Source organism: Chaetodon trifascialis, chromosome 11, assembly GCF_039877785.1.
Source record: "Chaetodon trifascialis isolate fChaTrf1 chromosome 11, fChaTrf1.hap1, whole genome shotgun sequence".
Classification (NCBI taxonomy): Eukaryota; Metazoa; Chordata; class Actinopteri; order Chaetodontiformes; family Chaetodontidae; genus Chaetodon; species Chaetodon trifascialis.
In genome coordinates, this window is record NC_092066.1 from 7,959,059 (window position 1) to 7,978,933 (window position 19,875).

Below are 19,875 nucleotides of genomic sequence, written 5' to 3' on the forward strand. Positions count from 1 at the left end.
GCTTTTATTTTTTAACCACAAATCCGGAAGTTCCTTGTTCATAATAGCTACCTTGACGCTATTGAGTCTGGAAATTCACACACAACTACTTTGGTTGGGAATGCGGCACTCGTAGCCAACCGCACTGTAAGTATACGTTATAGCAATGTCTTCACATTTTATTTGGTTAAATATATGCATTTCTGTCGGCATATCAGTTTTATTAATCGTATGTTTTCCTGACTGAAGTAGTACTTGTCACAAACCGCGAAAGCCGGTGTTTATAACCCCAGTTCGTTAACGTTAGCTAGTTAGCCAGCTAAGCTAGCTACCTTCCGTCGCTGGTATTCCCTTTATTTCTATCTTTGAGTTATTCTGTATTCCCTTCATGTTCAGTCAGTTAATAGGTTGTACCTATGGCACGAGTTTCCTTTTCGCTTTTGTGGCAATAAGCTCGACCTTTATGATGTTTCCCCTGATATTCACCGAGGGAAAATGTCTCTGCTGCCTGCTCGTAACATAAACGGAGTCGCTCTTCAGCATCTTTTACAGCGCTGACCACATGCGTCAAAAGCCACAATCAGAAATAGACTTTATTGTAACCGTGTTTTTAATACACCAGCGACATTAAACCAGGCTTAAATGTGAAAAATATTTGCTAGGGTAGCTAGATCCCAGTCCCTTTAACTGAGTCAGAGATAGCCGGTCCGGGGCAGGGATGATGTCAGTAGGACTGGTATGCGGAGGTCTGACATCAGCCAGAAAGTCTCTGAAAACTGAAGCTGTGGCCAAATAAGGAGGAAGGAGCCCAGGTACTCAGAGGTGAATTGCAATGTAGGTGGTAGATGATAATTGTAGCTTTTAACTAAGACTTTTATCACAGGTTAGATCTGCCAACATGCCTTTGCTTTGGTTACCGTGTTGTCGCTACAATCGCAGCCCGTACTTCATGTGTTTATACCTTTTCCTCTTTCTTTGCAGTGAATCTTAAACCACTTGTTCCCATCATCACAGTCAGCTCACCATGGCTGGCTTCAGGCAAGAGGATGTTGAGTTGTACTATGAGATGGGAGAGGAGCTGGGCAGGTATTTATTGTCTTTTCTTCTCTGACAAAACACATTTCCCATACCTCGAATGTAGTCAGACACTGTTGACACTCGACTCTAACATGTCCAGGGTGGGGGACATCTCATACAAGTGTGAATGCATCCAAAACACATTCATGGTAGGATCATCATTATTATCATTCATGGCATTTAGGATCTGTTCATCTATGCCACATTTGAAGGCCGTCAGAGAGGTAGAGTTGTGTGAATACAGATGCCCACCTGATAGCACTGAGAAACTGTGTAGGTAGTTGTTAGTATGTGCATAGCATGACAGTAAATTTCCATCTGTGAAACACTCATATAAACTTTTAAAACAAGGTGCTGGATAGCTGCAGCAGTTCTTTTTTCAAGCTGCACAGCTGAGCACAAATGTGCAATTTTCTGATTACCAGCCTTTGTAGTTTGTCACAAATAAATGCAGACGTGAGCGAGACATAATCAAATCTCACACACTTGAGATGTGTTTGAGATGCATTTGGATGCCAAGTATGAGCCATCCAAAACATTAAACCTAACGAAGGTCAACATATTTAAGCATGTGTCAACAGCGTATTAAATACCTTTTTTATGCTGTTTCATAGTTTGTGAACAAGTCATCAAATTTTAGTAGTTCAAATGCAACTTTCTTTACCTGAGCTGCTGTGTTCTGCAGTAATGCAGCAAAAGTATGACGTCACTGCCTCTCAGTGTGCCTTTCCACCTCTGCTGTGGTGTAGATGCTCTAAAGGAGAGGGGAGTGTGTGTGTGTGTGTGTGCTGAGATAGAAAGGTAGGCAGACATTAAATGTGCGAACATTTAACGCCCTGCACAGTCATGCAATATGAAATTCTTTCTCCCCACGTGCACATTGGTCTTGCTGTTCTTGTCAGTGATGGTGTTTATTCGTTTCCTTTAAAACCAGATTCTATAATACAAAAAAATCTGCATTACATATATTTCATTACTTTTGTTGACAATGGTGAAGACTGTCCTATGGTGCACATGTACTCTTTCAGTGACATGTCAGTTTTCAAGCTTACCTGCCTGCAACTAAGACAATGAATTAATAATTTCATTGCAATGACTTTATTAATGCATTTCTTTGTCTAGTGTTTTGCAACCTGTGGGTCAGGATCCCCCAGTGGGTCCCCATGATAAATCTGAGGGGTCACAAGATCACTGCCAAAATCTCCCTTTTGCCAAGACACTTATTTCTGTAACTTGAGTCCTTAAAGTTTCCTTAAACGGGAGAAAAAATCACTGCCAGTGCAGCAGGGATACTTCCACTTGTTTCCTATGTAGATCAGTTTGTCTCAAGTATTTTCCAAAGTCATTTTTCATCGTTCTTGTGCACCAACCTGCCTTCTTCTGTGGTTTTTAAAGACGCAGACTCTCATTTCTAGAAACACCTTGAAGCAAAATGATTTCTGTTGAAAACGTTCTCACTGTACTGGCAGATTTTTTCACTTGTTTGAATTTGTTTTTTTCTGATTGAATTATAGATAAAAATAATTATTTCTGTTATTAATAACACAAAGCTGGAAAAAAAAGGTGTTATCTTTATTCTTTTTAACCCCTCTTTCTCTTCCCCTCCCTGCAGCGGACAGTTTGCCATCGTTCGTAAGTGTAAGGAGAAGAGCACAGGTGTGGAGTACGCCGCCAAGTTCATCAAGAAGCGGCGGCTGTCGTCCAGCCGGCGGGGGGTGAGCCGCGAAGAGATCGAGCGCGAGGTCAACATCCTGAGGGAGATCCAACACAGCAACATCATCACCCTCCACGACATCTTTGAAAACAAGACCGACGTGATCCTGATCCTGGAGCTGGTGTCCGGAGGAGAGCTGTTTGACTTCCTGGCTGAGAAGGAGTCTCTGACGGAGGAGGAGGCCACCCAGTTTCTCAAGCAGATCCTGGACGGTGTTCAGTATCTACACTCCAAACGCATCGCGCACTTTGACCTCAAGGTCAGTGGTCTGTGTGGTTAAGACAGCGTGTTTGTGAGGCGCCGGTCCAGCAGTCGTAGTTGACGTGTCAGTGAGAAGGTTGATAAAGCTCAGTGCAGTGACGCCACGATAGAGCAGTGACTGATGGTTTCTGAGTGTTGTGCTTCTGTTGTTGCTGCTTTCCTGGCATATAGCACTTAGAAGCAGCCTGTTACTTGTGGCATGCTCCACTGGCAGATATCCCTCTCCATAAGCATGTATCACTGATTATACCGCAGCTGTGGGCTGTATTAGATCAGTATAACCTGTCCAGTCTCTGAGCTGCTGCACAAGAACATGATGAGATAACAAGACAGCAACTAATATTGTTGAAGTGGATCTAAAGAAGCAGACCTCAGCTGGTGTCCTGGGAGCTTCCTTAGCACTTTGTGTACATGTATACTTCATATGTATGTATAAATGTGTCAGAACCTGATTCTCTTACGGATGTCTTGCTATCTTGTTGTTCTCTTTCAGCCTGAGAATATCATGCTGCTGGATAAGAACGTCCCCAACCCCAGGATCAAGCTGATTGATTTTGGGATTGCTCATCAGATTAAAGCGGGAAATGAGTTCAAGAACATTTTTGGAACGCCGGAGTTTGTCGGTGAGCTCGTCTTTCTTTCCCCTCCTGAATGTCCGTTTCACAGAGTGAGATTGTTCAGTTTTTGCGCTGGCGCACGCCCACACTAACAAGTTAAGCGGACGATTCAGATCTCCACATCTGGTTTGAATTAAGCTGTTCATTCCTCTGTGCTTTACAGCGCCTGAAATAGTCAACTATGAGCCGCTTGGACTGGAGGCGGACATGTGGTAAGATGTCAACATGTTTGTTTTAGTCCTCTGAAGCTGTTTACTGACCTGACAGTTTTCATTCACGTTTGGTTCTTCTCTTCTCTGCAGGAGCATCGGAGTGATCACATACATTCTGTGAGTGATGTGTCACATCAGCTGTGACTGGCTGTTCACATCTGTAGCAACGTTAATCAGCCCCCTCCTCATCCACGTGTTTTATAAAGCAAAAGCTTTTATCTGTCACCCCGTAGGTTGAGCGGCGCTTCACCGTTTCTGGGCGAGACCAAGCAGGAGACCCTGACAAACATCTCAGCCGTCAACTATGACTTTGATGAGGAGTATTTCAGCAACACCAGCGAGCTGGCCAAGGACTTCATACGCCGCCTGCTGGTCAAGGATCCCAAGTACGAACCTTTTCAGATTTTATGCCAAAAGTAAAGAAGGAAATCTCTGTTGGGTGGACACGCAGAAGTGTCGTTTTCTCACTGGTGGATTATTTTCCTTTGCAGGAAGAGAATGACCATCGATGACAGTCTCGAACACCCCTGGATTAAGGTGAGTGTTTCATTCAGCATTAACGTCCCGTGATGTAGTGTAACATTCAGGGTCACGTGAACCTTGAGGTGAGGTGCTCGGCTGCTGAGCACCTGTTGATATTAAAATTGCTTTGTGCCTTGGTGACTAGATTATTATTAGTCAGTATACATTGCAGCTCATGGAGATATAGTTCAAAATGCTGCAGCCAATCGTCTAACAGAAAGAGAGAGCACATCACTCCAGTGTTGACCTCTCTCCATTGGCTGCCGATAGGGTTTAAAGTTCTACAGTTATTATGTACTAATCAGGGTCTACGTGGTGAAGCCCCTTTTTCTGAATTGTTGTGCCATAAGATAAACTCTCTGAGGTCGGTTAACCAGTGTTTACTTGAGGTTTGCTGAGCTCGACTTAAAATGCAGAGCTGTCTTTGCTCCCACACCATGGAAAAGTTTAGCTCTTACAGTTCACAGATCATCCAGTTCAACTGTTGTAAGAAATGAAGTTATCAGAAATACTTATTAAGTATGTATATATATATATGTTTCTGTAAATCATCTGATTTGTCATCATCAGATGTTTAAGCTCTCAAATATCAGTATTGTATTTGCCTCAAAAATCCGACATTGGTCCTTTACATTTTCCCCTCTCCAGGTGATTAAGAGGCGAAACGTCCGCCCGGAGGAGAGAGACCACAAGCCCGAGCGCCGCCGCCTGAAGACCACTCGCCTGAAGGAGTACACCATCAAGTCCCACTCCAGCATGCCACCCAACAACACTTACGTCAATTTCGAGCGCTTCTCCCAGGTCCTCGAGGAGATCGCAGCAGCGGAGGAGGGCCTGAAGGATCTGGAGCGCAATCAGCGCTCGTGTCGGGAGGATGTGGCAGCTCTGCTGTCCATATATGAGGAGAAGGAGGGCTGGTACAAGGAGGAGAACCAGAGCATCTCCAGCGACCTGAGCCACATCCGCCAGGAGCTGCAGCGCACCCAAGCCCAGCGCAAGAAGAGCCAGGAGGAGACCCGGCTCACCATGCAGGCCGCCAACATCCTCAAGCGCAAGTTTGGTCGCCTGGAAAACCGCTACGAGGCGCTGGCTGAGCAGGTGGCCTCCGAGGTGCGTTGGGTGGAGGAGCTGGTCAAGTCCATATCTGCAGAGAAGGGCGTCCTCGGCTCCGGCAGCATGCCCTGAGCCACGCTGCCGTCCAGCAGTGACACTTTCCTTCTCAAGTATCTTCCTGCCCGTCCTCTCTGCACGTGTCCCGCACGGTGGAGGTGGAGTGGGTCAGTTGTTATCATAAGCTACGCTGCTGCTGCTGCTGCCCATCGGGAAAAATGTTCCACCCTTTTTATGTCACGCTTGAGAGAACCAGCAAGAAGCAGAGAGGCAAAACGTTGAACCCATTCCCCCAGGACAAGGCTCATTCCTGTGTTTTATACATTTATTTATAATTTTAGAGATTTTATGTTCTGTTTTTTTTGTCCGTCATGCTTCGTAGTGAACACAATTATTTGCAAACTTTTATATTGGCTTTTTTTTGGGGCTGTCAGTATTGCAGATTGAAGACATGTTCATTCATTTCTCTTAATTTTCTTAATTCTGTCTGATTTTCCCAGTGCTGTAAGAGGTTTAGATGTCTGCTCATTTGCTCTTGCCTCAGGTTATTGGCCAGTCACGTGACAAACCTTCACAATATTCAGCTTATTGTGTGAGGTTTGCACAGATCCGGGGTATTTATTGATCCGGTTGCATTTTAGATTCAGTTGCAGCTGATGTTAAAGTCCTCTCATGTGTTGGGACAGAGTGGTGACTATAAAGGACGCAATAAACAAACCCTCAGCGTAGAGAAAAGAAAGGTAATGCTTTCTGTCACAGCTCTGTCATTGAAGTTATTATTGTAATAATCGTATAATTTCACAAGGATTTCTTGAAAGCTTCCTGCGAAGAACAAAGTAGATTAGTTCTGATTACAGGGAAAACGGCGTGTGTAGCTTCCTGAGGACTTTCTATGAATGAAATTGCCGCATTTAAACCTCAGTAAATCTCTTTTCATCATTCAGTCATTATTTGAAACTTTATTCTTTATGCATACTGAATTTTGCAATCTTCTGACTAGCTTAGCATTTAGCTATTGTTTAGGAATTACAGGGAAGTGTAACCGTTGATCACAGTCTACCTGTAATTGGCACCAAATCACATGGTTCTTTCCAGGAAACCTCCAAGGACATTATTTGGAAATGAATGTGAAGTTACAGAGCTGTAGAATATAACGTTACCGGATTCAGAATGTATAAACTCATCTTTTCAGTGCCTGTAAACTGATCGACCGTATTGCCTCTGCGAGCACTCATCTGTCATCCAGTCAATGATGTTTCTATCACATTGATATTCGCTCAATGTCTTAAATGCAACAACTTTTGCACAGTAGCCTTGTAAACCAAATAGTGTGCATGGAAACTTTCTCTATATGCTGTAACTCTTGTTGTTATGTTTCTGTTTTCCTTCTGACCGTCTCTGCACACTCGAAACATTCCATCGATCCGTTTCACATCCAGGCAACACATTCCCCATGTATAGCATAGAGAGTGTATTATATAGTCTGTAGTATTTTTCAGTAGAGAAATGTATCCTCGTATCGTTTGCACTTAAATGATTATAGCAGTGTTCCAAAGTTTCTTTTAATCTGTCTCTTAGGTGTCAGAAAGAGCTGTAAAACCGAACTGGCTAGTTTCAAATAAACAGAGTTATCGCTGTTAGCGAGTCGTATTCATGTGTTGTTATTGAGAGAGCGGGAACTAATCTCACCTGAACTTCATTCTGCCTTTACTCTGTGTGTTCAGTACAACATTTTTCAGGCTGTAGCACATTGTACAAGATTAACAGTGCAGTTTATCCTCACCTAAAGCTTGAATATGCTTCTGTTTGTCATCTAAGCCCCATTTTCTCCAGTAAGGCAGAGCAGCGGAGAATATTCACACAAGTACTGCAGTTAGGGACAGTTTTGAGCTACTTGTATTCAAATATTTCCCTTTGATGCCACTTTTTACTCCACTACATTTGACAGATATGCTTTACAGATTAAAATTTTACATATGAAATATGGAGAGTTTGTGACACCATGATGTGATGTAATTGTTGTGATTAAAGAAGAAGAATTGTACTTTTTATTATCACATCAGACATCATGTTGCACACTGCATGCTTCACGCCATGCTTCCCGTGAAGTTAATTTAAAACGGTGGAATATTATGTCGTTATAACGATAAAACGGTGGAATATTATCCCGTTATAACGATAAAACAGTGGAATATTATCTCATTATCACGGTAAAACGGAGTGAAAAAATATGTTGATCCATGGCCTTTCAGGGCTTCCGTATAAAACATATTTTTTTCTTTTTCTTATATTAAAATACATTTTGCTGCTATTAAGTAAAATTTAATTGCAGATTTATGAATTAAAAAGTGACCAAAAATGTGAAATGTATGTAAATGTGACAAAATTACTGTCAAATGTTGTGTACAGTAGAGACAGCATGAAAATTTTTGGCACTGGATGAGTTTTCCCAGGTGGCACCGGGGCGTGTCCTCCACCATGCCTGCTGCTTGAGGAAAGGGGCCTTTCTGTGTGGAGTTTGCATGTTCTCCCCGTGTTCACCTGGGGTATCCTCCTTCAAATACCCCCACTAAAAACATGCAAGAAGATCACCACCTGACCAGTGGTGACGAAAGAGATTGGGTCCCCGGGCGCCGGTCGGATGGCAGCCCACCGCTCCTGGTCTGCCGTGGAGGAAGGTGACCAAGATGGGATTAAGGCGGAGGACAAATTTCACCAAAATCTGCATGGCGTGTGTGTGATGTAGTTGTTGTGTCCTTCCGATTCTTCTTCTTTATAGATTTAGCAACAAACTGCCACCCACAGCCTGCAGCTGGGTCTCATTGTGCTGGACTCTTTACAGCAGCAGTAACTGTGTAGCAGACGCCCTCTGCTGGCAGTGTACTGACATAGATGAGATTTTTCAAACCTTAAGATTAACTAGCCCAAACGCATAGACATCTTATTTCTGAACAATTGAAATGAACAGACAACCTTTAAACAGACAGCCTGTCTGGAGCTGAGTCTGAACCTGCCTGATGAGGCCTTTTAAAGGATGGTTTTAAATATGTCATCAAGATAGGTGTTTATCTGCTGCAGTCTTGACTCTTATCTGTGCTTTGCTCAGCAGACCTCACTTATTTCCTGCAAATATTTCTGATGGAGCCGTGCTGACTCAGTTTTATATAAATGACAAGGTCACGTTTTCTTTTGCTGTCCAGAAACAAAAGTGCATCCTGACTCGCTGAGGGTCTCTTGGTGTTTTAACACCTTTTTTGAAATGTTTCACAAAACCAGAAAATAGAGCAGATTATTTGCATGGTTTTATTTGAATATTAATTATGGCAATAATAAATAATTCATAAATAACAACCTTGAAGTCTGTTTGGTTCCATAAGTCATTAGAGCTGTTTGCTTGCTGATGATCAGCATATCAAATTTCATCTGTAAGATAGTGGGCAATAATCTGTTCTGTAAACTTTGAGATTGTACTTTTTAACTTTTATGCGTAATAGTGTCAGTGTAAAGTTGTTTTCTTTGTTTACAAATGATACAAAGGGCTTTTAAAACCATTTTGAAACAAATGGATAACCGGAGCCAAACTGCTACAATCACTACGATGAATGACGAGAGGAGAGCGAAAGAGCGGCTCGTCTCTGTTAAAGTCTGCTGCGACGGGAGGTGGACTTCCCTCTGTGACAGACGAACAGCTGGAACAGCTGGAGGCTTCGGGAGTGAAGTCCTTGGCAGTGGTCTCAGGAAAAACTGCAGCCTGTTCATTCATGATCGGCTCTCTACGTCCAGGTGAAACAGCTTGATGTTCTTCTTCATCCTGATCCGGATGGACACGAATCCCTTCTTTGAGGGTGGGAGTGTTCCCTGTTTATGCATCTTTCAGAGAATTAATGTGGGCACAGAGCTTCAGTGCAGGTCCCAGTTTAAGGTTCATGGTGCTGACCAGGTGCTCCTCTGTCAGAAGCAGCAGAGCCTGTCCGTCTATTTCCTGGGAGCGAAACACATCGGCCACATCCTGACCACCTGGAGAAAAGACGGAGAGACAGAGTGTGTTCATATCTCTACGTGATTACACAAGCTTAAACACAAATATCAGGCTTATGCAATGACATATTTATTCTCACAATGTCAAAAACGGGGGCCTGCTGCAGCTTTTATGGGGCAGTTTAAGCAAAGGTACCTTAGCTGCTTTGAACATCTGGTGGCATTAATTTGATACACGGGAGGTGATTCGCTTTATGTCCTTGAAGGCAGCAGCGGCGTTTGCAATATAAATGAAGAATAAGCTGTTTATTCTGCGAGCAGCACCATCACTTAGCAGGAGGAAAAAACATGTGTGCTGCATAACTACCTATATAAATTCAAATGCAAGAAATAACCCAATGGTTGTTTGTATTCTGTTCATCATTTGTTTTGCATTTATAAGATGCAAATAGTCACAGGCAGGAAATGGAGCCCAGCTCATCGCAGCCTGTTTGCGACAGACATGGAGTTTTTCTTGTTTGGCTGCTTATGAGCATGCTGGAGATGACACTGAAAATCAACCATGTTTCCAAAGAAAATAATCTTTTAAAAGTAATAAAATGTTCACGATTGCACCACCTGACCAAGAAATCTTTAAGAGCTGCTTAAATGAAATAGTACTTTCATTTCTATTCTGAAATCAATAAGTGACCACGCGCTTCAGTGACCACAGGTGTGTCGACGTCGCAGCAGTACCTGGCAGGGAGCCGATGTAAGAACACACTTGTTCTACGTTCCACTGAGACGGACAGCCGACGTCGTCCTCTCCATCGGAGACGCTGTTCGTTTCTGTCATCCTCTGCTCCTGCTCTCGCTCCTGCTCTCTCTCCCTCTCTCGCTCCCTCTCAGCCTGTTTACGGAGCCGGGTTGTCATGGGAACCGGAGGCTCATCTTCCTCTTCTTCCTCCTGGTCATCCTGGGCCTCCTCTCGGCCGAACGAGCCCCGAGCCTGTGGAGCACAAAGACGATCAGATAAGATCAGATTTATTGTTTTACAGGCTTCTTTTTCTCTCACTTTTTTTGTCCTGCCATGCTATTTTGTCATTTTAGTATATTTTATTGTTTCATTCTGCAGTTTGGCCGTAACACACTTAGCCACTCTGTTTTTGTTTTCTTCATCGACAACAGTTGTTATTAAGCTATAGACCAGTGGTTTCCAACTTTGGGGTCGGGACCCCCATGAGGGACTGAAAGATGAATCTGATGATTATCAGGATACGGAGAGCAGAAAAATAAATTCTGCCACACAAGTTTATTTTTTCAGACTTTCCTCTTTCCATTTTTTTCTTGTGGGTTTCTGGAAATTGTTTTTATCTCTTCAGGCCACTTGATATGACTCAAATAAAAGAAGGAAAAAAACAGTTGTTGAAAGAACCCCAGGCTTCCTGTTTTTTTTTGTTTTTTTTTCATGAAACGGCACAATTTTGAAAATATGCTCACAAGCCAGGGGTCTCCTTCAGCGCTTTGCTCCTGTCACATGCAGCTGCTCCCCAGAGAGCAGCTTGTCTCGTGGGTCCAGTGATCCCTGCAGCGCTGCAGCGTTTTGCCCTGTGCGCCAGGTCAGTGATGCTAACTGACCTGTCTCAGAAAATGTTCTCTGGAGGCTCCGTTGACTCTGCTGGGGGGTCGTCCTCTCCTGCCCATGGGCCTGCGACCCCAGCGACCTGCTCTCAGCATGGTGATACGCTTGGTGCAGCTCACACTGAACCTAAACACAGACAGACTCAAAACATTAAAGGGACAGTCCGCCTCTAAATCAAAAATACATTTTCTACCTGTCACCTGCTGAGCTATCTTTCCATCTAGATGATTTTGGGGTGAATTGCTGAGTTGTGGAGATGTAGGCTACATCCGCCAACCATCACCTACTCCCCTAACCCCTGTCAGTGCTGGCTTGTGGAGATTAGTTAAAGCTCAGTTGAGGAGGATGCCACTAATGATTACATCCCCTGCTGCCACGAGCTCGAGTCACATGAGTAGATGATGGATGGATGGATGCTTCCTTCTGCACAGTGATACAGTTGGTGGGTGTAGTTCGGTAGACAAAAGACAAGGTCTGTGGATTATCTTAACTAACCGGGTCATGATTTCTGGAATTAGACATTGCTGTTGAGTTTTTGGTGCTTTCAGCAACACAAGCCGAGTGCCACCTACTTCCATCATATTGAAGAGAAGACACACGTCTCTACAGCCGATATCTCCAGAACTCTGCACCTCACACCAGTACAGTCTAGATGGATAAAAGGCACTACAGGTAAGAGGAAAAAAGATTGATTTTGGGTTGAACTGCCACTTTAAACTGGATTCATATGCTGCAGATGGTCACATCTGTGTCGTGGTGGCACTGCAGTCATGATATCATCTGTGAAACACAAACGCGTCTGAGGTTTTATTTTCCTGTGTGTGCTGCTGAGTGCAGACAGGCCGTTAGCTGTTGGCCACTGAGCTGATAGTGTGCATCTGGACTCAAAGCTGCCCTCTTTGATGCCTGGATGGAAAAGGGAAACCTGGGAGTGATTATACCCTTGAGACTTTTTATTGTTACCCAAATGCAATGGATTCCAGATGACAGATGACGTGTCTCACCACCACCGAGACAAACAACATGTCTTTTCATGTACTTGTCTTGTGCGGTAGAGGAAACATAATGCTGCATTTTTTTTATCTTTATTTATACAAGGTGGGGTGTTCTTCTGTGGTAAAAGCCTTTTGCAGTCATGTTTTGTTGACCTCTGAACTGCTCCACTGCACTATATTCTACAGTAAAGTGCTTTGTTCAAGGGCACATGTAGCTGCTGCGGGATGAGACTCATTATTTGCACATAATTTACCAGGCAGTGTGACGAGGCAGCTGGGAAGCAAACTTACATTAAAACAAAGCTGAAATACCCAATTCAGCATCTGCTCTTTAAAATAATATTAATCCAACACTATGAAATTAATCAGTCATTAAAATCATCAGTCATTGTTTAAATGATAAGTGTGGCGTTATTCTATATTTACATAAAAAGACCAAATAATGTCTGGCTTCCCTGCCCTGTCCATGATCATACATCAGTGAGGACATCACAAATACATAGCTTTATCTTTTAACATGCTCACTAATTTCCTAAAGCAGCTGGGTACTGTAGTTTTTAGCAAACATCACTAACAGGAGTAATTAGTGGATTTGTTGGGGACTATTTTTAGCGGTTGATTAATAGACATTCAATACTCTAATTAATATTTCTGAATTAAATAAACTCCAGTGTGTTCGTCCATGGTAATAAAGAACATCATCCAATTTACATGTTTTCATCAGCTTTCATCACGTGAAATGTAGTTTTACTATATCAAAATGCATTTTCAGTACTGGACTGAACCAGAGCGATGCTTGATGTTCTTTGTCCTTATTAATTGAGCTGTTGTTAGTGCACTACCTGAAAACCAGAAACGTGGCAATCACATGTGGATGCGTGAGCGATTTATTTACCGTCTGACACACGTCATGGAGCAGAAGCGTCTGGAGCGCAGAAACGTGTGAGCGTAACCTCTGCTCCCACAGAACTCACACTGCAGCACACCTGCCACACTCTGCTCCAGCTCTGCAACTTCACAAGACCAGCTGTTAGTCATACATCTACACACACACACACACACACACACACACACACATCACCTCACCATCTGCTGCAGGGCCATCGTTTTCCATCTCAGAGTCTGTTGAGTCCGACTGGTCAGCATCCAGAGGACTGTCCTCTGCCGCTGCGTCACCATTGGTTTGGATCTCCTGGGATTCAGGAAGTGAAGCCTGCTGGTCTGCTAAGAGCGATGAGGGGACCACCTGCATTAAGAGGACCAATTATAAAAGTAAAATCTCACACACTGACATGGAAAGAAATGAATTCTGTGGAGATACAGATAGGGTGTTATTTTTCATTAGATTATAGGGTCACACTTTACATATATTCACCATTAACAAGTTACTTATTAGCATGTATATTAGTAGCATATTGGCTCTTTAGTAGTCACTATAAAGCACTTATTCATGCATTATTCTGGGGCTTCGGCTTATCAAGACTGTAATTCATGTACAAATTCCATACCTACAATTAATATTTAGGAGGTTATTGAGGAAAACTCTTATGTGTCTCTAATATGCTACTAATATGCATGCTAATAAGCAACAAGTTAATAGCGAATATGTGTTAGGATCTGGACTGCTTTGCTATTTCCTGTTTTATTTTGGAGCCATCCCTCATGTGTCAGAGTTTACTTTACTTCCTTTACTTCCTCTCGCCCTTGTGGTTGCATGATTGCGTTCACCTGTGTCCGATGAGTCTCCTAACCCTGTCTATTTAAGCGAGTGTGTTCCCTTCCTTGTTCCCTGAGATTCCTGTGAGTATTTCTAGCCTAGTCCCTGGTTACCCCATTTTTTAGAGAATTGCTGTGTTTCCCTGGAACTGCTTTCTTGTTTTTTGCCTAGCCACAACATTGTAACAGTATGTGTATGTTCATATTAACCACCAAGAAACAAACCGCAAGACACAGTGTCAGTTTGGAGGGTTTCAAGATAAAATTTCAAGTCAAAATTACCGGGAATGGCTCCAGGCCCTCTCGGATGACAAAGCCCTCTATGAGGTGCGTAAGGACGTGGGTTGTAAGTATCCGGTCAGGGCTCCCTGGGAGGCTAGCTGGAGATGATGGAGGCTGGCTGGGACCTCTTACTGCTGCTGGCAGGATGGGAGGAGGTAGAGGAGGAGATGGAGGAGGGGGGTTGCTGTTGCTGCTGCTGCTGCTGCTGGTGAGCTGCGACGGCTCTTCCACAACTGGTGACCTGATCACCGAGCGACTGGAAATGATGGGGGATGAACTCATCACTGCAGAGCAAGAGAGCATGAAAGATAACAGAACTGAGGCGTGTTTCATAAAGCAAGATCAACAGTTAAACCAGGCTTATTTCAGGATATTCAGTTTCATAAGGGAGCTTTAAATAAGTCTCACCTGAGTTAAGAAACACAGATTTACCTGATGGTGAGTGGCTTAGAGTGAACTGAACATAGTGTGAACTAGCTATGCAACACCAGCTTTATCACACTGATCCTGGTTCAGATTTTTTTGGGTTCATTCAAGACAAGCTTTTCACAATAGGCTTTGATTTTCTGAGCCACCTTTAGGAAACACCCTTCTGGATACTGAGGAGAGTCTGCAGGGTTAGAGAGGTTTTATTGTATTGTATTCTTTTCCTCTATATTTTATTCTTGCATTATCATATCTTACCTGCACCATTCTGCTTAGTGGTCCCAGTGATAGGTGTTGTGGTCCTGTCTCTCTGTGGACTGGGAGAACATTCATCTTTCCTCTCCTCTGAGCTCAATCCATTCACTTTGCATGTTTGCCCCGACTGAAATTCCAATCACAGCAAACCCTTGATCAAAATAACACATACTGAGAACAGACCAATCTTAATCTAATCTTATCTGCACAGCACACGGTGACTCACCGATGGAGTTTCATTGCGTCTGACTGGATGCACTTTCAGATCAACAGCCACCGTCTGAGGAGGTGGGAGGTTCTGGTAAGGCATCTGGACCAGTGCCTCCGCCACAGGTAGCTCCTGCTCTGTCAGCAGCATCCGACCCGACTGGACAGCCAAAGCCTGGACCGAGTGCAGGGACAGCCTCTGGAGGGAGGCAGGGGGGTTCTGGGGCAGCCTGGGGAGAACCAGAGGTGGAGGAGGAGGAGGAGGCTGGTTCTGCACTTGTGGGAATGAGGTCCGACGCTGCGGAGCTGCCACAAGAGGAGGAGGCTGAGGCTGAACGGTGGCAGCTGTGATTGAGGTCTGAGCTGATGATGCAAACACGGTGGTGACAGATGAAGAAGGAGGGGAGGAGGAGGAGGAGGAGGAAGAAGAAGAAGGGGCTTGGGGTTCATTGTTGGTTTGTGACTGGGTGCAGGGAGTGGTCAGTCTTTTAACTGAGAGAGGAAGAGGTTTGGAGTTAGTTTCTTGAGATGCTACTCTTAGAGCGATGGGCTGGAGCTGTCTGGGGTTTGCAGCTCCTCCTGCAGCCTGCTGGAGGATGAGCTGGTGGTGGGCCAGCCGCTGGCCCGGTGGACAGGACAACTGCTGCTTTACCAGAGCGTGGGTCTGCACCGGAGAGTAGGCTGCAAGTAGAGCGAAGCATAGACAGACATAGAACAGAACTACGTTGTGACTCATCACTTAATCTGGAAACATGGGCTTTCGTAATCTTTCCTTTAAACTTCAGTACTTGAACACATTAGCTCACCTGGGGTTATTATCTGGGGTCCTGAGGCCAGCCGGCTGACGTCAGCCGGACCTGTTTCTGTTGAGTTGTCGGTCAGCTGGCTGGTCTTCAGCGTACAGACTGACGTCTTTGATAAAGATGCAGCCGGAGTCAGGGTTTGGGACTGTGTGGATGGCTTTAAAATCACACTGTGGGCTGTAGCCAGAGCTCCAGGCAAGTGGGCACGCAGAGCTAGATTCTGCACATGAATATATGCAACAGAAAGTCATTTTTACACTGATTATAAATGCCATGGGCTGTGGGGATGACAGTCCTTCAGTGCCTTTAATTCAACTTTATTAGTGCTTCCTCCAACATTCATCAAAATCCCAAGCCGCACTATTGCGGCCACATCTCTCAATATTGCAACACGGCTCATGCTCATAGTGCATCCTGAACTCTATAATGTTACAGTCTTGTGGCATGCATGGGTTTATTCTAATTTGATGCCTGGCCAAGCTTGTACCTGAGAGGAGGTAGGTAAAGAGGAGCAGGAGGTGACAGCGGGGAGGTCTGATTGAACTGCAGCCACCGTGGCTGCAGGGGTAAGAATGAGCTAACAGAAGAAAAGCAAAAAGCAGGGAGAGACAGGTAGCTCGTTGGTTAAAAATAAAGAAATTCCATGTTGTCAGAAAATGCATTCATTAAAAACAGAAATAGGGCAAACCAGTCATGCAGTTTTAAAGTACCAGCATGACAAAAAGCTTGAGGTGAAAAGATGTGTACCATCTGAGTGCGAAGGTACATCTGAGCTTGGTTACAGTTGGCTGGTCTGTTTCCGAGGAGCATGGCCTGCTGGGATATGGTGGTTGAAGAACCGGTGGAGCTGGACGTTTGGCTTCGGCCAATCAGCTGCGCTGTGACTGGAGATGCTGGTAAAGTAATCTGGATTCGATGCAGCATAATGAATAATGATAAAAGAAGGATGCCGAGGTTAATATCTGTGCTGAGAGCAGCTCAGATTGATGGTAGTAATAACAAAGATACCTACTGAGTTTTGGGAAACACCAGCAGGCTGATGAACCAAACTGCCGCTGGATGACGAAGGTGACTGCCTCTGACAGACTGAAGCCTGAAAAGCATTTGAGAGATATCACACAGTCTGTAGATCAGGTGAAAATGACTCATCTTGCTCGCGCTAACACGTGACAGAGACACCATCTGACCTGCTGTATGGTGGCCAGACTCTGCAGATGGGGGGTGTGCTGGTGCTGCTGCAGGGCTGCTGTCTGCAGCATGAGGTGCTGCTGCTGGGCTGCGTACATCTGATGCAGGTACTGGGCCGCCATGCTCTGAGGTCTGTGAATGGCCTGCTGGATCACCTATTGCATCACACGATGGACACATCATCTTGATTTATCCCATGCCAGGGAGATTCAATTGTATTGTAATATGTGTTTGAGTAGCCTCTTTCCTAAACTTTCACAATAGTACCAAGGACAGTCTATTTCCTGTACTGCCTATTTTTCATTCTTAGTGAGAGTTAGAGGAGTTCATCTGTTGCCTGCCTGCTGGTCAAGTTGAATAATACCTGCAGAGGTACCAGGTACTGTCTATTACCTGGACTGCCTGCTTGGCAGGTCAAACAATGCATGCAGAGGTCCCTGGGGCTGTCTATTACCTGGACTCCTTGTCCGTAAAATTAAACAATGCATGCAGAGGTCCAAAGTTATGTCTATTACCTCGACTGGCTGACGGTATACAATGCATGCAGATGTTGCAGGCACAGTCTATTACCATGACCCCCAGTCAAGTCAAACAATACCTGCAGAGGTCCCTGTTACTGTCTATTACCTGAACTGCCTGTCTGTCGGGTGAGATGATGCTGAGGGAAGTAGAGGGCGCCTGGGTGCACGTGGTGCTGCTGGGGCTGACTGTTGCCATGGTGACGGCAGCTGATGTGGTGGGGGTGGGGGTCCTATTAGTGTCTGCCTGCTTCTCTCCTGGGCTCTGCCTATCCATCTCCCAGGTCACACACAGATTCAGCAATGGGAAAACTGTGGAGGTAAAATAGACATTAATTAAAAGGAGGTAGTTAAACAGTTCTGACTGGCTGGTCGGACCCGTGCTGCTTAGCTCGTTTGTGGTTTGACAGTTTTCTAAACTGCCTGTCTGCAGCAAAAGCTTTTAGTTTAGTGTAGAAAAAAGAGAATAGAAAGAGATTTTAAACACCTGTTGGAGATTTACATACTGAATAACTGTTAATTTAATTAAAAAAAAAACCCAACCCATCCAGTGTTAATGCTTCAAATGGTTAAACTACAGTATATTACACGAACACAAAATTGAAGAGGTGGTTTTTCCTTTCCAGATTATCTACACACATATTCATCAACAGAATATCCATCACACAGAGGACACTGAACTCGACCTTCATGTTTAATTTTGCCTGTTATTCAACAATATTTCTGTGATTTTGTTTTGAAAATATTAACTGATATGACAGAGTTTACTGCAGTGTAAAATCTGCCCATTCTGATCTTGGGGTATTGTATAGTACAGACATGTTGATGTCTGACTGAAATGGGACAAATCATTCGTTGCTTCATTCGTTCAGTTCGGTTTGGTTTTAGTCTGCTGTGCCCTGAAGGAAATTAATCCACAAAGCATACAAATAAAATACATATCAAGTCATTACATTTTAAAATGTACAGTTTGTTTCCCTTTTTAGCAATATTCTTGAAAAGTGTGTGTTATATATATAAAAAAAATTAAACAAACTAAACTTTGTGGTTTTCAGAGCATCTTAAAGCAGAAAGTATAAGTGAATCATCAAATCATACTGTAGCTCTACACACAAGTTAGAATAAGCAATAACACCACAACATGAAGAAAAACAGAGAGGGATTATTTCATGTAACCTGTGAAAACATCTCTATGAAGAACTAATGAATATGTATAAAAAAGGTAAATCATCCTTATTACTGATTGATTTTCAGAGAAGGGTGTAGAGGTTACTTTACTGTAAAGAGGCAAACAGACAAAGATGCTCCAGTGCTGGAGGGTTTATTTTCCTCTCAACTGCTAATAAAACCAGCTAAATGTGAGTAACATATTTTCATGAGATTGATTTAATAATCTCAAAGAGCTAGCCTTAAATAGTGATGCTCTTTGCCATATTTCACAAGGTTTGACACTGGTGGTCTCCACTGCTGTAGCATCTTGAATATTGATTGCTTTTTGCTGCAGAGCCGGTTCTGTCCAATTAAACGCCGGCAGGATAATCTCGATAAACCCTGAACGATCACAAATTAGTCTCAGCCTAAATACACAGTATATAATTAAGGAGCCTTCGGATAATACATTCAACACATCGGGATGTCTTTCCCTGTCGCTCTGCCTCTCGTTTCTCAGACGGCGCTTTATGCATGCACAAACAGTCACCTCTTGTCGGCGTTACCTGCCTGGTATTGATAGACATGGGCCATCAGGAACTGACCATACGCCGGCACTTTGTCCCAGTCATGAAGTCTACTGATGCGTCAGTGCTGTCTAAAATGGAGATTAAAAAAATCAGACGGTTCATAGCAGGCGATCAAAAACAGCCCTGACACAGCACCGCTCGCAGTGCGGGAGGACCTTCCACAGCCGGGGGAGTCACTGCATGGAGGTGCCGGGGGTGTTTGACGGGTTAAAATGTTTTTAACCGCTTTAAATGGCTTTTGTCTGGAAGTTTTAAAAGATTCCCGCAAAAAAAGAGGAAAGGCACACGGACCTGAGCTCCATAAGCTGTGTGAGGGAAAAGATGCGACAGGAGACTATTTCAAAATGCAAGACACAAGCCGCTGATGGGCTGCTGTGAAAGAAGTTATTCATTCCTGTGGGTTTGTTTTCTCAGAAGACACCTTTCAGTTTCACCACTTACCTGCAAAACAAGAAGAAATCCCATTTCATGAGTATATTTGACTGTGAATAATGCTTTGTAATAGATTGTTGCTCTGCAGATTTAATTTGATGTATGTTTGCAAACTGTATCATGAACATCTGCACGTAGTCTGCATATCATATTTAGAATAAAAATGACAATTTAAGCAATCTTTAGGAAATATATTACTAGAATCTATGTCTATCCACTGAAG

The 19,875-nt window shown here is 43.8% G+C and overlaps 2 protein-coding genes across 4 annotated transcripts; one reads left to right on the forward strand and one right to left on the reverse strand.

Moving 5' to 3' along the window:
* Positions 1-63: 63 nt before the first annotated feature.
* dapk3 (death-associated protein kinase 3) lies at positions 64-7,132 on the forward strand. The gene is made up of 9 exons (XM_070974820.1): positions 64-126; positions 961-1,065; positions 2,669-3,029; positions 3,525-3,654; positions 3,812-3,860; positions 3,951-3,977; positions 4,094-4,246; positions 4,352-4,397; positions 5,031-7,132. Exons 2-9 carry the CDS (start codon positions 1,004-1,006, stop codon positions 5,565-5,567), a joined length of 1,365 nt encoding a protein of 454 aa, XP_070830921.1. The 5' UTR covers positions 64-126; positions 961-1,003; the 3' UTR covers positions 5,568-7,132.
* Positions 7,133-8,781: 1,649 nt separating this feature from the next.
* phc3 (polyhomeotic homolog 3 (Drosophila)) lies at positions 8,782-19,397 on the reverse strand. Of its 3 annotated transcripts, none has more exons than XM_070975046.1 (15): positions 19,201-19,397; positions 17,591-17,793; positions 16,963-17,118; positions 16,788-16,868; positions 16,523-16,681; positions 16,263-16,352; positions 15,779-15,995; positions 14,992-15,653; positions 14,769-14,892; positions 14,085-14,368; positions 13,173-13,332; positions 12,982-13,099; positions 11,088-11,217; positions 10,206-10,458; positions 8,782-9,509 (listed from the first exon to the last, which is right to left on the reverse strand). In XM_070975046.1, exons 2-15 carry the CDS (start codon positions 17,756-17,758, stop codon positions 9,355-9,357), a joined length of 2,757 nt encoding a protein of 918 aa, XP_070831147.1. In that variant the 5' UTR covers positions 17,759-17,793; positions 19,201-19,397; the 3' UTR covers positions 8,782-9,354. The 3 variants fall into 3 exon arrangements, with proteins under 3 accessions (XP_070831147.1, XP_070831148.1, XP_070831149.1); XM_070975047.1 differs by having other exon boundaries at positions 12,982-13,093; positions 19,201-19,302; XM_070975048.1 differs by lacking the exons at positions 16,263-16,352; positions 19,201-19,397 and having other exon boundaries at positions 17,591-17,790.
* Positions 19,398-19,875: the final 478 nt, after the last annotated feature.

Coding starts and splice junctions, on each gene's coding strand:
- phc3 (XM_070975046.1), bottom strand. CDS start 17,758: ATGGATAGGCAGAGCCCAGGAGAGAAGCAGGCAGACACTAATAGGACC. Junction 16,869..16,962: donor GTCTGGCCACCATACAGCAG/GTCAGATGGTGT, acceptor AATGCTTTTCAG/GCTTCAGTCTGTCAGAGGCA. Junction 10,459..11,087: donor GAGAACATTTTCTGAGACAG/GTCAGTTAGCAT, acceptor TGTGCTCCACAG/GCTCGGGGCTCGTTCGGCCG.
- dapk3 (XM_070974820.1), top strand. CDS start 1,004: ATGGCTGGCTTCAGGCAAGAGGATGTTGAGTTGTACTATGAGATGGGA. Junction 3,978..4,093: donor GGAGTGATCACATACATTCT/GTGAGTGATGTG, acceptor GTCACCCCGTAG/GTTGAGCGGCGCTTCACCGT. Junction 4,398..5,030: donor TCGAACACCCCTGGATTAAG/GTGAGTGTTTCA, acceptor TCCCCTCTCCAG/GTGATTAAGAGGCGAAACGT.